Source organism: Myotis yumanensis, unplaced genomic scaffold (assembly GCF_028538775.1).
Source record: "Myotis yumanensis isolate MYYU_CA2020_CCGP unplaced genomic scaffold, mMyoYum1.0.hap1 SCAF_17, whole genome shotgun sequence".
Classification (NCBI taxonomy): Eukaryota; Metazoa; Chordata; class Mammalia; order Chiroptera; family Vespertilionidae; genus Myotis; species Myotis yumanensis.
The window spans coordinates 24,777,466-24,796,655 of NW_027223768.1; the positions used below are offsets into that span (position 1 = coordinate 24,777,466).

Sequence of the window (19,190 nt, forward strand, 5' to 3'; positions counted from 1 at the left end):
CTAAGAGGTCTGACTCCAAGACACAGTCTCATCAGGTTTCCACTCCGGTTTATTGCAAATAGCAAGGTCAAGCTGTGGCAATGAAAAAGAAATGGAGAAAGTGGAAAGTCCTGTAAAAGTTTCAGGAGGGAAAATTAAAAGAGAAAAGAAACTGCAACCCAGTTGGAATGAAATGGTGACACGGAATGAAATGATCCAATTTCCCCCTCAGACAGATGCTGCAATGGATTTTATACTGACTCTGAAACTCAAACCGACACCTAACCCAGTACTCAAGCCCCGCATTCCATCCACCCCTTGTGTGTTGGTATTGAAATGGAGACATTTCACAAATTTGGCTATCAAATACTGTATGTGTGTGGAAAAAGGGCAGATAAAATGGGCCAATTAGACCACAGTCACATCTGTCCAAACGCTCACCCTTAACCTTAGCGAGAACATAATCTAGGATCAAACGCAGAAACCCTGCAGATGTACACAGTCATTTCATACAGCCTTTGAAGAGGCTGCGATGGCCGGCTGGCGCTGTTCTGAAGGTCTGATGAGAAATACAGCTTGGCCCTGCTAGGAATATTTTCAGTTTTAAAGAAAAAGGAGGTTCTAATTCAGTAACTATTTAATATATCCCAGCAAGGTTCTCCCCACAGGCTGAGTTGAAAACACTCCTGACTCTGTTGCTATGTAAAGCAGTTTTCAAATATGTTTCAGAAACCTGTTTGACATTTGCGACTATAACTTGGTTTTCAGTTGCCTTAGTTAGGCTTAAGATTTTTTGGTTCAACCCCAAAATAAGGTGGGGTTCTATCTTTAATGGACCATGGAGGGTAGATTCAATAGCTGCCTCTCATGCAACAATCCACACGAATGTAGGACCCGTTCTCTATGGTACACCCTATAGAACATGAAGTGAGAGGGGAAAAAAAGGAAGAAACAAGCAAAAGCAGTTGGTTTGTTCTTCTAGAGCTCGCTAATAGACTATTTGAAAAGAATTGAAAATCATTAACAATAATGATTGCACCTTTTCCAATATATGTGGAACATGACCAACATAACTGCATTAACTCAGGAAAATGTCATTATGCTATGGCAAGTTCAAGTGTTTGGGAGGGTTTCTCAGAATTCTGTAAGATATTGCTTTCATTTAAAAAATACACATATTTTTAAGAATTTAAATTAAAAAAAATTTTTTTGTTGATTTCAGAGAGGAAGGGAGAGGGAGAGATAGATAGAGAGATGGAAAGGTCAATGATGGGAGAGAATCTTTGATTGGCTGCCTCCCACAAGCCCCTTTACTGGGAATCAAGGCCACAACCCGGGTATGTGCCCTGATGGGGAATGGAACTGTGACCTCCTGGTTCATAGGTTGATGCTCAACCCCTGAGCCACACAGCTGGGGCTACTTCTTCTTCTTCTTTTTTTTAATTTGCTGTGGGTACACAGGTCACCAGGGGATAAGCCCATGAGATTTATGTAAGAGTCAGAGTCGGGAAGCAGCATTCTAGTGGTTCCTCTTTGATTTCATTGTCTCTTAGAGTTCTTCTGTTCACATGGTGAGGGAGCTTTTGATCCCATGTGGAATGGGTTGGCCAGATTATATCACAGATGCAGATAAAAAATGCTGAGAAGAAAGTAAAAAATGTAAGCCAGTGGTAGAACTCCCCCTAACACAATGCAACACAGATCCCTCCCTCGCCCGTTCTGGAGGGATATTGGACCCATTCCTGTGTCCCTAGCACCACTTATGGGCATTTAGTCCTATTTCAGAGGTCAAGGTCAGGGAAGGAACAGCATAGTTAGATGGAAATGAAGATGCTGCTCTAAATATAAAGCTTTCTGCATCTAATTAGTCTAGCAAATTCGTGTCTGGGTATTCAGCAGTACTAACTAGATTTAATCACTACTGTGGGAAACTAATCAAGAGTCCTCTGCATGGAGCAAGATGTTACCTGATCAAATGAAAGGAATTATAATTAAGAATACATGATATGTGTAGAAATCATGGTTTCCTTGCTGCTTAGAGACTGAGAGAGGGGATGAGGGTTGGTCTTGCGCCAGATCACCACACATGCCTCTCCCAGAAGTGTTTCTTGAAAGAGATTTTCCCCCAACACGACCTGCCATTATCCTATGGCCTAGTAAAATGACTGTAATTAAGTAGAATAGACTTCTGGTTTTGGTAAAGTAAAAGATTGAGAACAGACTGCTCTTTAACCTGACATGTAGAAAGGTCAATCTGTTTGGAAGTTAGTTTACAATGATTTTGCGTGTTACTGATAAACTCAACAGATTTCCTTCCCCTGCACCTAACATTATTAGGTTCTGGCATTCCTCCCATGAGAAGCCACCTCTGAATCCTTTCAAGAGCCCAGATTCCTGGGAATTTAGATATTCAACATGGACATGATGCTATTCTATAAGTGGAATATCGACTATGAAAGCAGAGCAGTGCAGTGTGGCATAACTTGGGGTGATGGCTAGAGAAACACTCTAGGGCTTGTTCCTTAATCTCTCTTGATCTGAGCTTCTCCTGAGGCTGTTCTGAGGATGAACTGATGCTTATGAGGTGCAAGCCCAGAGCCCAGTGTAGGTGAATGCTAACTTCACTGTGGTGGGTTGGAGTGGGAGGGGAATGTTAAGGATGTTGCTGTCTTTACTGTTGGGACCTAAAGGGTGACTCTGATCTGAATCAGCTCGACTGCCTTCAAGTTAAAGATAACATTTAGCCTGTGACTACTGAAGTGGATGGTGCTCCCCTAAGGGTTTTTGTATTTTGCTCTCATTCAGCCAGTTAGAGCTGGAGTCATAGAATTGTGAAACACTTGAGTTTGGGACAGTCATGTGATTTATAGTCTCATCTCATTTTAAGCTGAGCTTTTTATTGTAATAAAAATGCAGGCTAGCCCTAACTGGTTTGGCTCAGTGGATAGAGCGTCGGCCTGCAGACGGAAGGGTCCCAGGTTTGATTCCGGTCAAGGGCATGTACCTTGGTTGCAGGCACATCCCCAGGAGGAGGTGTGCAGGAGGCAGCTGGTCGATGTTTCTCTCTCATCGATGTTTCTAACTCTCTATCCCTCTCTCTTCCTCTCTGTAAAAAATCAATAAAATATATATTTAAAAAATGCAGACCATAAACTTTTTAGTTTGATGTAGTCCCATTTGTTTATTTTTTTTCTTTGGTTTCCCTTGCCTGAGGAGATATATCTGAAAAAATATTGCCTATGTTTTCTTCTAGGATTTTTATGGTTTCAAGTTCAACATTTAAGTCTTTAATTCATTTTAAGTTTATTCTTGTGTATGGTGTAAGAAGAAGGTCTAGTTTCATTTTTTTGCATGTATCTGACCAATTTTCCCAATACCTTTTATTGAATAGACTATCTTTACCCCATTGTATGTTCTTGTCTCCTTTGTCAAATATTGACCATAAAAGCCTGAGTTTATTTCTGGGCTCTTTATTCTGTTCCATTGATTTATATGTCTGTTGTTATGCTAGTACCATGCTGTTTTGATTACTATGGCCTTGTAGTATAGTTTGATATCAGGTAGCATGATTCATCCAATTTTGTTCTTTTTTTCTCAAGATTTCTGGGACTATATGGGGTCTTTTGTGGTTTCATATAAATTTTTGGAATACTTGATCAAGTTCTGTGAAAGACACCATTTATAGGAATTGATAGGTACCTTGATAGGAATTGCATTGAATCTCTAGATTGCTTTGGGTACTATGGATATTTTAATGCTGCTGCTCAGATATGTGTTTATGTCTTGGCTCTCAGTTCTGTTCCGTTGGTCTGTGTGTCTATTTTTCTGCCACTATGATACTGTTTTGATTATTGTAGCCTTTTAATACAATTTGAAATCAGAGAAGGTACATCCAGAAAGCAACATATTCCTATCCATGAACACAGTATATGCTTCCATTTATTTGTATCTTCTTCAGTGTCTTACTAATTTTCCAAGTGCAGGTCTTTTACATCCTTGGTTAAGTTTATTCCTAGGTATTTTATTTTATTTTTAAAATACATTTTTATTGATTTCAGAGAGGAAGGAAAGAGGAAAGAGAGATAGAAACATCATTGATGAGAGAAAATCATTGATTAGCTGCCTCCTGCATGCCCTACACTGGGGATCAAGCTGCAACTTGGGTATGTGCCCTGACCAGGAATCGAACCATGACCTTCTGGTTGACAGGTCGATGCTCAACCACTGAGCCACACCGACCAGGTGGTATTTTTTTTTTGGTGGGGGGAGGGAGTTGGCGGATGTTATTGTAAATGGGACTGTTTTCTTATTTTCCCTTTCTGGTTGTTCATTATTGGTGTATAAAAATGCAGCTGATTTCTGGATGTTTATTTTGTATCCTGCTACTTTACTAAATTCATTTATCAGTTCTAGTAGTTTTGTTTTTTTGGGACTCTTTAGGGCTCTCTACATACGGTATCATATCATCTACAAATAATGACAGTGTTACTTCTTTTCCAATTTGGATGCTTTTTATTTCTTCTTCTTGTCTGGTTGCTGTGGTTAGGACTTTCAGTACTATGTTGAACAAGAGTGGTGAAAGCAGATATCCCTGTCTTGTTCCCAATCTTAAGGGAAACACAGCCTTTGCCCATTGAGTAGGATGTTGGCTGTGGGTTTGTCATATATGGCCTTTATTATGCTGAAGTTTGTACCCTTTAGTCCCACTTTGCTGAGAATTTTTATCGTAAAAGAGGGACCCAGTGCACCTTGAAAGGAACTGTGGGCCACGAGGCTGCGGTGGGCACAGGGGCGGGTCTCGGCCCATCCTCTGTGCTCCTGCCCGGCCCCTCCCGCCTCAGCCCCCTGCCACCTGTCCTCCCATGCGCTGATGGCGCAGAGCAATTGGGGCCGGTGCAGCAGGTGCGAGTGCCGGGTGGGACTGTAGTGCACGGGAGCAGAGAATTTTCAGTAACCACCAGAGGCTGGCCTCGATGACAGCGACCAGTGCCCTGCCTTGGTCTGGCGCCCCCACTCACCTGCTTCATCATCCCAGCGTGGCCGCGATGTTCTGCGCTCTGCCACCTGCTGCCCACGCCTGCCATGTTCCACCTGTGCCCCCTGGTGGTCAGTGCACATCATAGCAACCGGTTGTTTGGTTGTTCTGCTGTTTGTTCTATTTGCATATTAGGGTTTTAAATATATAGATGGGTGCTGGATTTTATCAAGTACTTTTTCTGCATCTATAAATATGATCATGTGATTTTTATCCTTCATATTGTTTATGTGATAAATCACATTTATTGATTTATGGGTATTGCATCAACCTTGCATTCCCAGAATAAATTCCACTTGGTCATGGTGTATGATCTTTTTAATGTATTGCTGGATCTGGTTTGCTAATATTTTGCTGAGGATTTTAGCATCTATGTTCATCAGGGATATTGGCCTACCATCAACAAAATGAAAAGACAACCCACTGAATGGGAGAACATATTCACCAATGATGCATCTGATAAGGGGCTAATATCCAAAACTTAAAAAGAACTTAATGCAATTCAACACCAAAGAAACAAACAATCAAATTAAAAAATGGGCAAAGGACCTGAATAGACACTTCTCAGAAGAGGGCATACAGATGGCCCATAGGTAGATAAAAAGATACTCAGTGTCACTAATCATCAGAGAAATACAAATTAAACCACAATAAGATGTCACCTCACACTTGTCAGAACAACTATCATCAATAAATCAACAAACAAGTGTTGGTGAGTACGTGGAAAAAAGGAAACCCTCATGCACTGTTGGTGGGAATGCAGATTGGTGCAGCCACTGTGGAAAGCAGTATAGAGTTTCCTCAAAAAATAAAAAATTAAAAATGACCCAGTAATGCCACTTCTGGGAATATATCCAAAGAAACCCAAAACACTAATTTGAAAGAATATAGGCACCTTATGTTCAGTGCAGCATTATTTACAATAACCAAGATTTGGAAGAAGCCCAAGTGCCCATCAGCAGATGAGTGGATAAAAAACACTGTGGTACATTTACTCAATGGAATACTACTTGGCCGTAAAAAAGAAGGAAATCTTACTTTTTGCGACAGAATGGATGGAACTGAAGAGTATTATGCTAAGTGAAACAAGCCAGTCAGAAAAAGACAAGTACCAAATGATTTTACTTGTATGTGGAATCTAATGAACAAAATAAACTAACAAATAAAATAGAAACAGACTCATAGATACAGAGCATAGACTGACAGCTTTCAGAGGGGAGTAGGGTTGGGGGATGGGTGAGATGAAGGGGAAGGGATTAAGTAAAAAAACAAAACAAAAATTCACAGACACACACCAGTTTGGTGATTAGCGGAGGAAACAAGTGGTGGTGGGAGGTAGAAGAGGGTAAAGGTGGGGGGCTGGGATAAATGGTGATGGAAGGAGATTTGATTTTGTGTGTTCAGGGTAACTGAACACACAGTACAATATACAGATGATGTATTATAGAATTGTATAACTGAAACCTATATAATTTTATTAACCAACTAGAAGCCCATTGCAGGAGGATTTCTGCAAGAATAGGGCTTCCTCGAGCCGATCGCGCTGCCAAGCCCCACCGCCCAGGGCCACAGATGGGGGTCCCGCCCGCCCAGGTCCGCACATGGAGTTCCCGGCTGTGCGTGGGGCTTAGGCGGCCCGTTTGCGCCTCCAAACCCCGCCACCCAGTACCACACACGGGGGTCCCGGCTGGGGGCGGGGCTTAGGCAGCACACGGGGTCCGGATGGCGGCTCACGCTGGCCTACCCTGCCTGCATTATGCAAATTAGCCGCCATCGTTGTTGGCGGTTAATTTGCATATTGCGCTGATTAGCCAATGGGAGGCGTAGCGAAGGTACGGTCAATTACCATGTTTGTCTATTATTAGATAGGATGTCACCCCAATAAAAATATGCAGGCCATAGGAAATGTAGTCCCTCAGAATTCTCCCTTTCGCTGAGGGATTCTTCCTGTTCTCAGCTTCTGATCTGTTTAGATATCCTCTCCCTCCCCCATGTCTATTTTGCAAATTTGTTTCCAGATTGCCTGGGCTGAATGGAGACCAGGAAAGAAGCACAGCTGTTTTCCTTGTGTTGGCTCTCTGTGCTGAGCAGGAATTGCTGAGCAAAAGAGCAGCCTTTCTCCAAGGAGGTTCACAAGGGTAGTACAAACCCCAGTCTGGTTTTTTTTTTTTTAGGCTTAAAAAAAATTATTCTTAAAAACTTCTGCCAAATACTATCAGTGAGGGGGGGAAAAGTACACAAAGTCTGAAGTGCAGTTGGACCAGCCTTTAAAAAATATCAACTTGCATGAAGCAGGAATGTTTTGCATTTCTTTAATTTTCTACATTTAACAGGAGACAGTTGCAGTCAGAGAAAGTTACTTCGGACCCCGCAGACTCTGTTGTGCAACCTCGCTCAGCCTTGGTGAGACAGTACAGAACTAGAACGTCTTTGCAAATGGTTGCCCAATGGTTGACATTTGTTCCAAATACATCAAAGTGGCAACTGCTTAATCTTTTATTTCAGTAAAGGTTTTATTTTTTTATGGAAATAAAATACAATAAAAAATTTTTAAAGGCGATTGAGCTTTTTTTTTTTTTTTTTTTAAAAAAAATGAAGCAATAAATTTATGTCTAGCCTTACTCTCAAAAAGCTGACAGTCTAGCAGGGGTGACCAGAGTAAGGTAAGGAAAGCAAATAGACCAGAAGGCTGCTGAGAGTCCTAAGAGGGAGAAGTAATGAGGATCTGTTTACCTCCTAAAAGATTGACATATACAGTCACTTTAAACTCAACCAACTTCTAGTATTGCGGTGAGAGGATTGGATATGCCTCCTTTCCCTGGACAAACACTGCCCAGCGCTGGGAATCTCTCTATGCCATAGCCTCCTGGAGTCCTTCCCTTCCGACGTCTGTCTGTGCCCCAGTCTTTATTTCACACAGGAACCCTGGATCCCAGAGAGCTGCTTTAGTCCTGTTTTCAGGAGGAAGAGACTGGGGAGGCCGCTCTGATGCACCCCCACAATTGGGAAGGCTGTCTCTTAAGACCTTCTTGGATTCCCCAGGTCGTAAACACCACAGTGGCAATCATGACTAGAGAAGTCGGCCACTGACCCAGGATCTGGATGCTAAGAATTGGCAAGTGCACCAAACACCAGCTTTACAAAGCCTTAGCAAACCTACAGTTGACAAGGTGTCAGAGAATTTTGTGGTGTTCTCAAATAGTCAAAACTCAGATGATATATCCATGAATGCCAAGGGGCTATTATATTATCATATTGTTTGTCTGACTTGAATAATGCATAATGTGGGAATAAATACACAATATGAGATAAATCACAGACTCATTTAGTAGTGTAAATCCCTCAGCTGGACCGGAAAAATAATTCAATGCATATTAGTTTTGTTTTCTACATTTGGGGGGAGGCGGATGCTTTATTTTATAAATGTAAGGGATCTCAGCAGCCTTGCAATCTATCTGTTCATAGTGAAGATGAGGAAACTGAGGCTGAGAAAAGTGAACTGGTTTGCCCAAGGGTAACATAGAGAATTTACTGTAGCCTCCTGATTTGAACCCAGTCTTCTGACTGGAATTTCAGTGCTTTTTGTATTATGCTATTCTGAATCTGAGTAAATGCAAAGACTGTTGCTTATTTATTATTATTTTTAAGACAATTTTTTATTTTTCAATTACAGTTGACATATGATATTATGTTGATAGACTTGTAGGTGGAAGAGTTGTAGGTATTAGGAGATAAGTGTAAACAAACCTGTCTTATCTGGACAGCACCTCAGCTCATTAGGCAGAAGAATGAGGATGAGAGAAGATAGGAGGAAAGAATGGACAGAAATACTGGTAACCACTGGAAGATACTGGAACGGGGCAAATGCCAGGCATTTTTAAGATTAGGATAAATCTGAGTTGATTTAAAAAATATAAAAAAAAATTATTCAGACAGAAGCAAGAGTTTGTGTGTGTAAAAGGAATAAAGCATAAATACTGTATTATTAATTCACATGGTGGAATCTGCAGGGGCAGGAGAAAAGCACGGTTCTAACAGATAATGCAAATACTCAGCAAAGTTCTGAGTATTAACACTTTTTTCCCCCCAAAAGTATGTAAAGAAGAGAGGGAGGAGGAAAAGATAATGATTTAGAGGGATGTCTCATACATTATTTACTATCATCAGAAGGAAAGTCAGATTCAATAAAGTACATGTTGATTTAGCAAACAAAATTCAGCATGGAGATTAATACAATAAATACAGATTTCAGTGAAATTGTGCCCTAGCACTTATTATTATTTTAAATCCTCACCCCAGGACATGCTTATTAATTTTAGCAAGAGGGGAAGGAAAAGAGAAAGAGAGAGAGAGAGAGAGAGAGAGAGAGAGAGAGAGAGAGAGAAACATTGATTGGTTGCCTCCCTATGTGCCCCAACCAGGGATGGAACCCACAACCTAGGTATGTGCTCTGACTGGGAATCAAACCCACAACCATTTGGTGTATGGGACAATGCTCCATTCATCTGAGCCACACCAGCCAGGGCCCTAGCACTTATATTTAAAGCTATAGTTTAAAAATGTTCATGGGAGTTATGGATAATTTTTATCAAATGGCAAGAACAGACACTGGTAATGTTAAAATTTTGTGTTCTTAGCTTGTCACTTAATACTTATGATTTTAAGGTTAGCCCCTTAGGAGCTGCTCATTTACTTTTGGTACTTATTGATCATTTAGGATATGAAGCTGTCATGAGCCCTCTGTTACGACCATAGGAAATATGATGGCCATCAGTCAATGATTATTTTCGAAGAAATGGGAGGAATGCTACTATACATGTTATATCATAAGCATAGTGTAGTAAATATTTTAAAATAAAAATACAGACCTTACAAGCACAAATTTTAAAGAAAAAAATTTATTTAAGGAAATACTTTCTCATTGATAATACTATATTTTTGCTTATTTATATCTTTATTTATATAATCATAATCAAATTATTAGTTTCACTAATTTCTGTTATCAATTTCTGTAAGATAGCTATAATTTATAAATATTGATTAGAATGGTGTTTGGATTTAACCTAACTTTAAAAATATTAATAAAAAACCTTTCAGCTTTGGTGGACATGTTAGGGCTCTGGGGTTTGATGGCACAGTGACCTCAAAAACCCTTTCATGGCTTTTCTCATCTGCAGAGTGTTTCTCAGTGTCGAGCACAAGCGTCTTCCTGGTCCTTGTGTTACTTCTCATGCAGCAGAAACAGTGGATAATCACAAACCTTTTACACTTACACAAAAACAGTTCTCTAGCAATTGTATTTTACATTTTTGAGCAGAATTTTGCTTCTATGTTATCAGATCAGATATGTGCCTTTATATACATACAGCTTCCTTTCTCCACTCCCCCTCCAACTGAAGGGTGATCTCACCATGCAGCGGTTTAAACAAAGGGTCTGCTGTGGGCTTCAGGTGTTTTAGATTGACAGTCTTCAAAACAGATTTCCAGAAGAGCTCGTAAGGCTTATGATATTTTTAGACAAATTATTGAGTAGAATGGAAGATTCTGCCTCTTAGTTTTACAGTGCGTTCACCTTGCCTGTTGAATGAGCTTGGATTAGTGGTGTTTGTATGGCAGTTGGCCTTTAAGCCTTGACTGTATGTATTAAGAAAAAAAAGCAGTACGTCACCTCTAAGATGTGCATCATGTCAGAGGTAGAGAAGGTCTACATATTCGTCCTGCTTTATAGACTCCAGTGTATAGACTTCCGGGGAAACAGATAGGAAACCTATACGGCATGTTTAACGAAGGTATGGAGTGGAACTTTCGATTTGAAGAGAGAAAAGGTAGGTAGGTGGCAGGATGGGCTATATGATATGTGGGGGCCAGTGAAAAATGAAAATGCAGGGCCATTCTTTTGAAAATTAAAAATTTCAAGACAGTGACAATAGATGATTCAACCAAGTATGGGGCCCTTCTGAGCTCAAGGCCTGTGTGACTGCACAGAGCGCGCTCACCAAGCCTGGCCTGGCCAGAAGGTGCGATGAGAACAAAATGAAAAAGGAGTAATCTATTTTCCCTGTGTTCCCCTCCCTCTTTCTATCCCACCCTTATCTGTGTGCTCATCAGATTGACCATCTGTGCAGGGGGCACTGTGGGGCCTATTAGCTAAGACACTGACACTTTAGTCTGTGGGGAGGGGCAGGAGAGAAGGGTTGTATTACACTGTGATGGGGACGGGGGGTGGGGAGGGTGGGGGTTGAAGGTCCCTGAACTAACCTAGGACAGAGAGCATTATCTTGGAACCCTTACAGCTTTCTAGCAATATATTAAAGCTACTTCTCTTCTCGGAATCTAACCTTTCATTGCTGTAAAATGGTTATTGTAGGGATTAGAGATAATGCAGAAGGTACCCGGCATGGTGGCTGGTATGCAACGGGAGCTCAATAGATACTGCTTGGATAGTCTTTGTGTGTGTGTGTGCGCGCGCGCGCGAGTGAAGAGGCGTACTGAGTGGGGCTGGGTGAAGAGGCCTCGAGTCTCAGATAGGGTGGGGGATCAAAATGCTTGAAGAGCCTCATAAGAGCTGGCTGCCTCTCTGCACCCATCCTTAGTTCCCAAGTGCTTTGGGATGGTTTAAAACTCAGAGTTGCATCTTCTTCCCAAGCAGGGCAAGGAACGATGGGGGGGGGGGGGGGGGGGGGCGGCGCGGGGAGTCAGTACACAGTGGAGTTCAGTCCAACACTGAAAACTTGCCAACGTTCACCCACACTGCGGAGATGACACAGCAGCTGTGGGCAGACACCAGTGAGGGCGTGGGGGCGCTGGGATACATTAGGCTTAAAGATGTCCCATTGTTCACCCTGAGGTTTTGTAGTTTGTATATTTTATCCTGTTACGTTTCCATGATATACAAAGGACACAGCCAAAACCATTTCATGTAGTTTTCCCACTTTGTTTTGATTTATTATTTGTTGTTTACGGTGTTGCCTCCAATAACAACAATGGAATTTCCTTCCCTACTTACTCATCTGGCCTGTTTCCATCTTGCCTGTTTATTTTAATTTCCTTTTTGGACTGAAATCTCTGCATGACTCTGCTTTGTTTATTTCCTCGCATGTATGTGTCAGCATCATTTATTAGTATGTCCACTCAGAACAACTTTGTTCATTAATTATAAAGGTCCTGTTTCCTGGTTCCTAGTGGGAGTGTCTGAAGTGCTCCAGCTTGCTCAGGACTGTAAGGCGGTTTGGGTTAGCAGCTTCCTCATCACTGCTTTCTGCAGGCAGATGGCTTACAGATGAAACGGGAGGCAGCAAAGTAACTCCACAGCCAAAGGCCCTTTTCTCAAATCCTCTGACTTATCAACCCTGCCCGCTTATCAGTGTTGATTTCCATTTGCTTTTATATGGGCAGTCGGCTTTGTGAGGACCTGCTTTTTGCACACACGCTCAATTCCTTGAGGACGGGTCCCTGAAACCTAGTCTGTTGTTAACTAATGAGCAATTGCAGCTCACAGTGCTAGCTGCTTGGGAGTGTACGATGAATGTTAGACTTGGCCCTTTCTTATGAAGGACTTACAGCCAATAACAGAGTTAAAGAGGTAACTTGACTTATCCATCGGTTACCTGAATATATTAGATCTGGATTCTCATGATTGACTGAATTAACCAATTCATTAAACATTTATTTAGTACTTACCCTGTTATATGACACCATATCTAGTGTCAAGATGCTTAAAAGGCCAGAAGGTAGAAATAGAATGGAAAGCAAATAAATATAATAAAGTCTTGTGGGTAACATGATGGAAATCTGTCCGGAGTATATATAGAAATTAATAAAGGAAGAGTCTTTATTCTCTTGGGGGTGGGTGGAGAGGAAGCGTCACAAACAAAGACAAAAGGTACTGGATATATTTGAGGTCCATAAGTACTTTCAAGTGGCTGAGAAGGCAGGAGGGCGTGGTGGGAGAAGGCAGGTGGAGGAAGGCAGACATAAAGGGCGTTGGATGTCACATTAAGGTGTTTGGATTTTATTCTCTGGGAAAAGTTTCAGGTAGGTGAGACATCATCGTTAGATTTTCCTTTTAGAAAAATTACCCTGAGAAGGTCAGAGTCAGGGGGACTTGAATGGAGGCCAGAAGATTCCTTTGGACAGTATGGTGCTGAGCAGGCATGAGGTGATTCTGAATAAGCCAATGGCAGATAGAAAGATATCAAAGAGTAGACTTTATAGAATAGCTATCAAGTTTAAATGTTTTTTTTTTATAGCAACTGCTGATGAAACTGGAGCTCAAGAAAGTAACACAGCCAATAAACACAGAAGAGAATCTTCCTCTGTGCTTCTATCTGCCGTTAGGAAATGCGGTTGTTGTCACACTAGCCTGTAACACCCTATACAGCGATCACTTGTATACAACCCTTTCTGCCCCGAGATACTAAGCTTCTTAAGGTTAAGATTCAAACTACTGAATTATTTGTGTATGCCCACCGTGGAGCCTTGTATAAACAAGTGTGCAGTCGTTGTTTGATGCCACAGCCAGTGCTTCTTGCACATGCACGGCCTGGCATGCAGTCTGGGAGCATCACTCAGGCTCATCTTACAGCCACCCGTTTTCATCTCTCCTCTGGAGGGGCCAGAGCAGAGGGACAAGCTGAGGATGCTTTTCACTTTGCTTTAACATTATGTCACTTCATTCATCATCAAGATGTGCCTCTACCTCCAGAAGCCTGTGTTAAAATACCAAGAACAAATATTTAAAATATAAAAAGTGGCCAATAAAAGTTGGTGCTTTAGTGATACTGGCGTCAGCAGTCTCATTATTCACAAATCAAGCATGATCATTTGCTTCTCTGTCTCTTTATACGTTACTTAATGCTTTAACCTAGATCACACTCTATTCTTCCACTCAGGTCCGTAATGCCTCCCGTCTGGCTCTTTCAAGATGGAGGGGAAACCTGTGGGAGAGCCTACTCAAGCAGTGTCTAAATTCAAACTTCCCACCAAGGCGGAGAGCACAGGGCACTGGCTGGAGGAAGATCATGCTCGAATATGGGAAGTTTTGAAGACTGAGGAGGTAAGACAACCCTAAATAACACGGTTGGTGCAATGATGGATTTTCTTACCCTTGAGACCATAATGCTGAGTGTAGCCAGCACCACAGGCCAGCTGGGAACATTATTATTTGAGGCCACAGGCACTTCATGACTGGAGAACAGTAAGTCAGGGTTATGTCCCTTGGACATGAATGACTTCACAGGGATTCAGCCAACAGAGATAACACTTAGGCCTTACAATGTGTAAGTAGACATTCTTCTCGTACAATCCTACCAAATCTAATTGGGAAATAAAATCATGGGGAGAAAGTTGATAACGAAGGATCAATCATAATAAGTGGGATTATATAAATTTGTTGTTTGACAGCTACGTGATCAGTGAGGGCTCTTTGGTTGCAAGCAACAGACATGAACTCTGACTAATTTACGGGAGATGGGAAATCATTGGAGGATGGTGGGAGGCTCACAGAATTGATGAGTTGTTTGGAAAACTAGGCTTGGAAATAGATCAGTAGGAACTGCTCAGGGCACTACTGCTGGTATAAATTCCAAAGGGCTTCCCACCCTCTCCTCATTCTCACACTTCTCTGCTCAAGATGCAAAGCCATGGGAGAGAGAGGCTTACTGCTAAGCTTAGTCACATGTTTTTCTCTTCTGTAGAGAGAGAAAGATGCTGCCATGAGAAATCATTATACCAGGTCCTCACAGCACTTGTGTTTAGAGTTCAAATCTCACTTTTTTTACTTAACATGTTTCTAAGATTTTTAAGATTCAGCTACATTAATATATACTAGAGGCCCCGTGCACCGGTGGGGTCCCTCGGCCTGGCCTGCAGGGATCAGTGGACCTCTGTGCCACTGCAGCCCGGCCTTACCTGCCAGCTCCCCAAGCTCCATCCAGTTGTGGATCCCGCCCAGCACTAAGTAGTGTGTGAAGCGGCAGGGGGCCAGGGAGGAGCCCAAGCCTGGGCTGGGTACTGTGCCACTTCCGCTCATCCGGCCCACTGCGCCTATCGCCTGATCATATTCCTTAAATTCTCTTTCAAATTTATTAACTTTATTTCCTCTCTGTGTTGCATTTTGATTAAATTTAGATGCATCTTCCAATTCACTAATTATCTCTTCAGTTATATCTAATCTGCCCTTTAACTCAACCAATGAGTCCTAAATTTCAATCATATTTTTTACTTCTAGAAGTTCTGTTTTCTTTTGAAATTTTCTACTAGTTTTTTTTTTTTTGCTCCTGCTTTCTCTTCATATTTTTAATTTTTAAGACTGTCAAGAACTGTGAAGGGTCTGAGATTTTATGATAGTTACAAGTTAGCTCGCCACAGTTGTGTATATACTGAAAGAAGACCCGAGACTCTTGAATCAGAGGCAAAAAACTTTATTTTTTTTTTTTTTTTTTTTTTTTAATTAAATCTTTATTGTTCAGATTATTACATTTGTTCCTCTTTTTTCCCCCCATAACTCCCCTCCTTCCAGCTCCCACCCCACCCTCCACCCTCACTCCCCACCCACTGTGTTCATCCATAGGTGCATGATTTTTGTCCAGTCACTTCCCGCATCTCCCACACCCCTTTTTCCCCCAAGAATAGTCAGTCCATTCCCTTTCTATGTCCCTGATTCTATTATAATCACCAGTTCATTCTGTACATCAGGTTATTTATTCACTTGATTCTTAGATTCATTTGTTGATAGATGCATGTTTGTTGTTCATAATTTGTATCTTTACCTTTTTCTTCTTCTTCCTCTTCTTAAAGGATACCTTTCAGCATTTCATATAATACTGGTTTGGCGGTGATGAACTCCTTTAGCTTTTCCTTATCTGTGAAGCTCTTTATCTGACCTTCAATTCTGAATGATAGCTTTGCTGGATAAAGTAATCTTGGTTGTAGGTTCTTGGTATTCAGCACTTTGAAAATTTCTTGCCATTCCCTTCTGGCCTGCAAAGTTTCTGTTGAGAAATCAGCTGACAGTCGTATGGGTATTCCCTTGTAGGTAATTGAGCCTCTTTCTCTTGCTGCTTTTAAGATTTTCTCTTTGTCTTTTGCTCTTGGCATTTTAATGATGATGTGTCTTGGTGTGGTCCTCTTTGGATTCCTTTTGTTTGGGGTTCTCTGCGCTTCTTGGACCTGTAAGTCCATTTCTTTCACCAGGTGGGGGAAGTTTTCTGCCATTATTTCTTGAAATAGGTTTTCAATATCTTGCTGTCTCTCATCTTCTGGCACTCCAATGACTCTGATATTAGACCGCTTAAAGCTGTCCCAGAGGCTCCTTACACTATCTTCACACTTTCGGATTCTTTTTTCATTTTGCTTTTCCAATTGGGTGTTTTTTGTCGAATCTTTGGTTTGATTATTGTACTCCTCTGGTCTGCTATTGGGTATAATATTCTTTATTTCAGTCCGTGTATGCTTACTTTCTAATTTCTTTATCGTAGCATCGAGGGTCTCATTAGTTTTCGTGAGGTTCTGCACAAATTTATGGCAAGCCCTCAAAATTGCGATTCTTAGCTCCATATCCTCCATTTCTGTCATGTTTTTTTGTCTCCGCATCTTTTATGCTTTCTTGGTGCACCCCCTTGTGGTCTCTGTGCGCAGTCTTGTTCTAGCCAAGCCTTAATTGTTGTAGTTAACACTAGGGGGATTTGACCCTCAGGCCGGCTGGCTATAGTAATCAGCTGTGCGGAAAACTCTGTCTTCTGGGGAGGCGCTAATCCAGCCTTTGCCTGAGGCGATCAGCAAATGGCTGTGCGCAGGCTTTGGGCGGGGCGGGATCAGCAGGGCGGGCGGAGGGAGCAGTTATGGCCACGCTCAGTCCCGTTCCCAGAGGCTCTGCTTCTCAGAACCCCGGCAGCCGCTGCAAACCTCGGAGAGAAAGCTGCCCTCAGGTTCCAACTGATGCCGGGTAATCCCGCTTCTCCCGTTTGAGTCTGGGTCCCTAGAGACTCGCCCGGATCTGGAGCCCAGAGTCTGAGACTCAGTCCCGACAGAAAACGACAACCGCGCCCTCAGCCACCAGCCCGCTTTCGCGCGCACCTCGGTACCTTTGTATTTTCCACACTGCGCCGCCTCTGAGCCTCGATTTGCTGTTCTCTTTCCTTCTAGTTGTAGAGTCTCTCTTCAGCCAGCCTTCCTGTGGTTCTGGGTGATGTCCGTTCAGTCTTTTAGTTGTATTTTTGAAATGGTTGTTTGCGGCAGCGGTCTCCGGTGTTTACCTACGCCGCCATCTTGGTCGACTCCCCAAAAAACTTTATTAATCACTGAAGAAGCAGTAGCCAGAGTGTCAACATGTTTGTTTTGGTTCCCTATATCCTAATTCCTATAGGAGTGACACAGAGAGCTAGCTACCTGCACACGAGAGGATCACTGATCTTGGGGAACTTGCCAGTTTATAGTAAACAGTAAACAAGGCTATACTTTCTCCTAGTGGGAGACGTTATCCTATCCTTTAAGGTTACCTGCTGCAACACAGGCCTGGAAAATGGTCTCGGTAAAGATCAGCCAGGCCTTGATTTTTTTTTTTTTTTTGGCACACAAAGCAAGACATGCAAGAACAAGAGAGACATATGGAGGAGTATTTCTCAACAATATTAGATACAATGGTTTTCTGATTTGCGTTGGAAATTATAATAGCTATGAGTCTTATTCTACTATATGTTCTTTGTATTGGCTCTTGCACATAGTGTTTTATTTCTTTGTGTGTTTTATGATTTTTGACTGTGGGTTCACCTTTCTTGGAATGAAGGGAGTTTTCTCCAGAGAGAACTTGCAATTACTTCTGGGAGCTTTACCAGCTGGAATTCACTTTAAAGTACATTCTTAGCTTGTGGTTTTTCAGGCCACTCACTGTGAATATAGGCTGGGAACCTATGGATGGGTATGCATGTTGTAATTAATTCTAAGGGGAAATGACCCCCCCTTCCCTGTTGCTATTCAGTACCATATCTCTAGATAAGCTACTTTCCTTCTTCCAAGTTCACCTTAATGTTGAGGGAATAACATTTTGGGGATCTAGTTTTATGCAGTGGGTATTCCCTATAGATTCTCTCTATTGAGCCAATCCTGGACTTTGTCTGTTGTTCCCTATGTCCTTTAAAGTAATAAAACCTATATTAGTTAGAGTAGCACTAATGTTGTAACAAACACAACAAAAAAGTATATGCTTAACACAATAAATGTTTATTTCTCAATCACATAGTACTCCAGTTTAGATGAGAGTGCAGCTTTTTTCCATATGGTGATTCAGGGACTCAGACTACTGAGCAACCCAGTCAGGACCATGCCCCTTAGTTTTAATTGTACTTCACTTATAAACCCTAAAGCATGGACACAGTACTATACACAAGTTGAAATAAATACATGGTGATTGATTGATGAATCATTTTCATAGTAATTATGTAATCACATAATTATAATTTCATGGTAATATGCTGTTTCTCTAAATGATAACACCAACCAAAATATTGCCATCTCTGGGTACAAAGGTGATTCATTCGGTTCACTAGTGGATAGCACTAAGTAATGATGACTATTGCTGACTTAATTTGCATTGAGTCATCCACAATGTGCTGGACTTATCTGTGTCCAGTGTTTTCCATTTGTGAGAAGGTTGCCAAGATAAGCAGTGTTCTCCATGGCCATGGAACAGAGATGTTCTCTGTGTAAAATGAAACTAGTGAATGCCTGTATGGAGACTGGACACATGACCTCTTCCTCTCTATCCAGCTCAGGAATGGGGCCTCACATTGTAACATCCCATTTTTGGAGGAGGAAATAGTAATGTGTTCATCATGCATGCTTTGGAGATTAAATCATATTCATCTGAGGCACAGGAAGAGAGCAAATTAAAAAAAACACACTGGATGACAGTTGGGACAAGCAGTGGGAGTGTATTGTATTAATCTTTGAAGAGTCAGCTCTTTGCTGAACTTAAAGGCTGTGGTTTGGTGACACTAGGGTTCTTCTTTGTGATGCTGAATGAATTTCTTTTTCTCTCTGCCACACATTATAACATGAGGCAAAGGGATGAAAGTGTCCTGCCAAGGAAGTTATTATATATAAAAACGCTTTGAAGTATTTTTACTGAGTGAGGAAAGTAGACATATCATCAGCAATGAGAAATGGAACACTGAGACTG

At 41.7% G+C, this 19,190-nt stretch overlaps 1 protein-coding gene across 1 annotated transcript in view; it reads left to right on the top strand.

Moving 5' to 3' along the window:
* RGL1 (ral guanine nucleotide dissociation stimulator like 1) overlaps window positions 1-19,190 on the top strand; it is a 220,481-nt gene that overhangs the window by 52,704 nt on the left and 148,587 nt on the right. Inside the window, exon 2 of the mRNA XM_070396944.1 lies at window positions 13,906-14,069. Coding sequence (XP_070253045.1) covers window positions 13,938-14,069 — 132 coding nt within the window. The 5' untranslated portion in view covers window positions 13,906-13,937. The remainder of the gene's footprint in view (window positions 1-13,905; window positions 14,070-19,190) is intronic.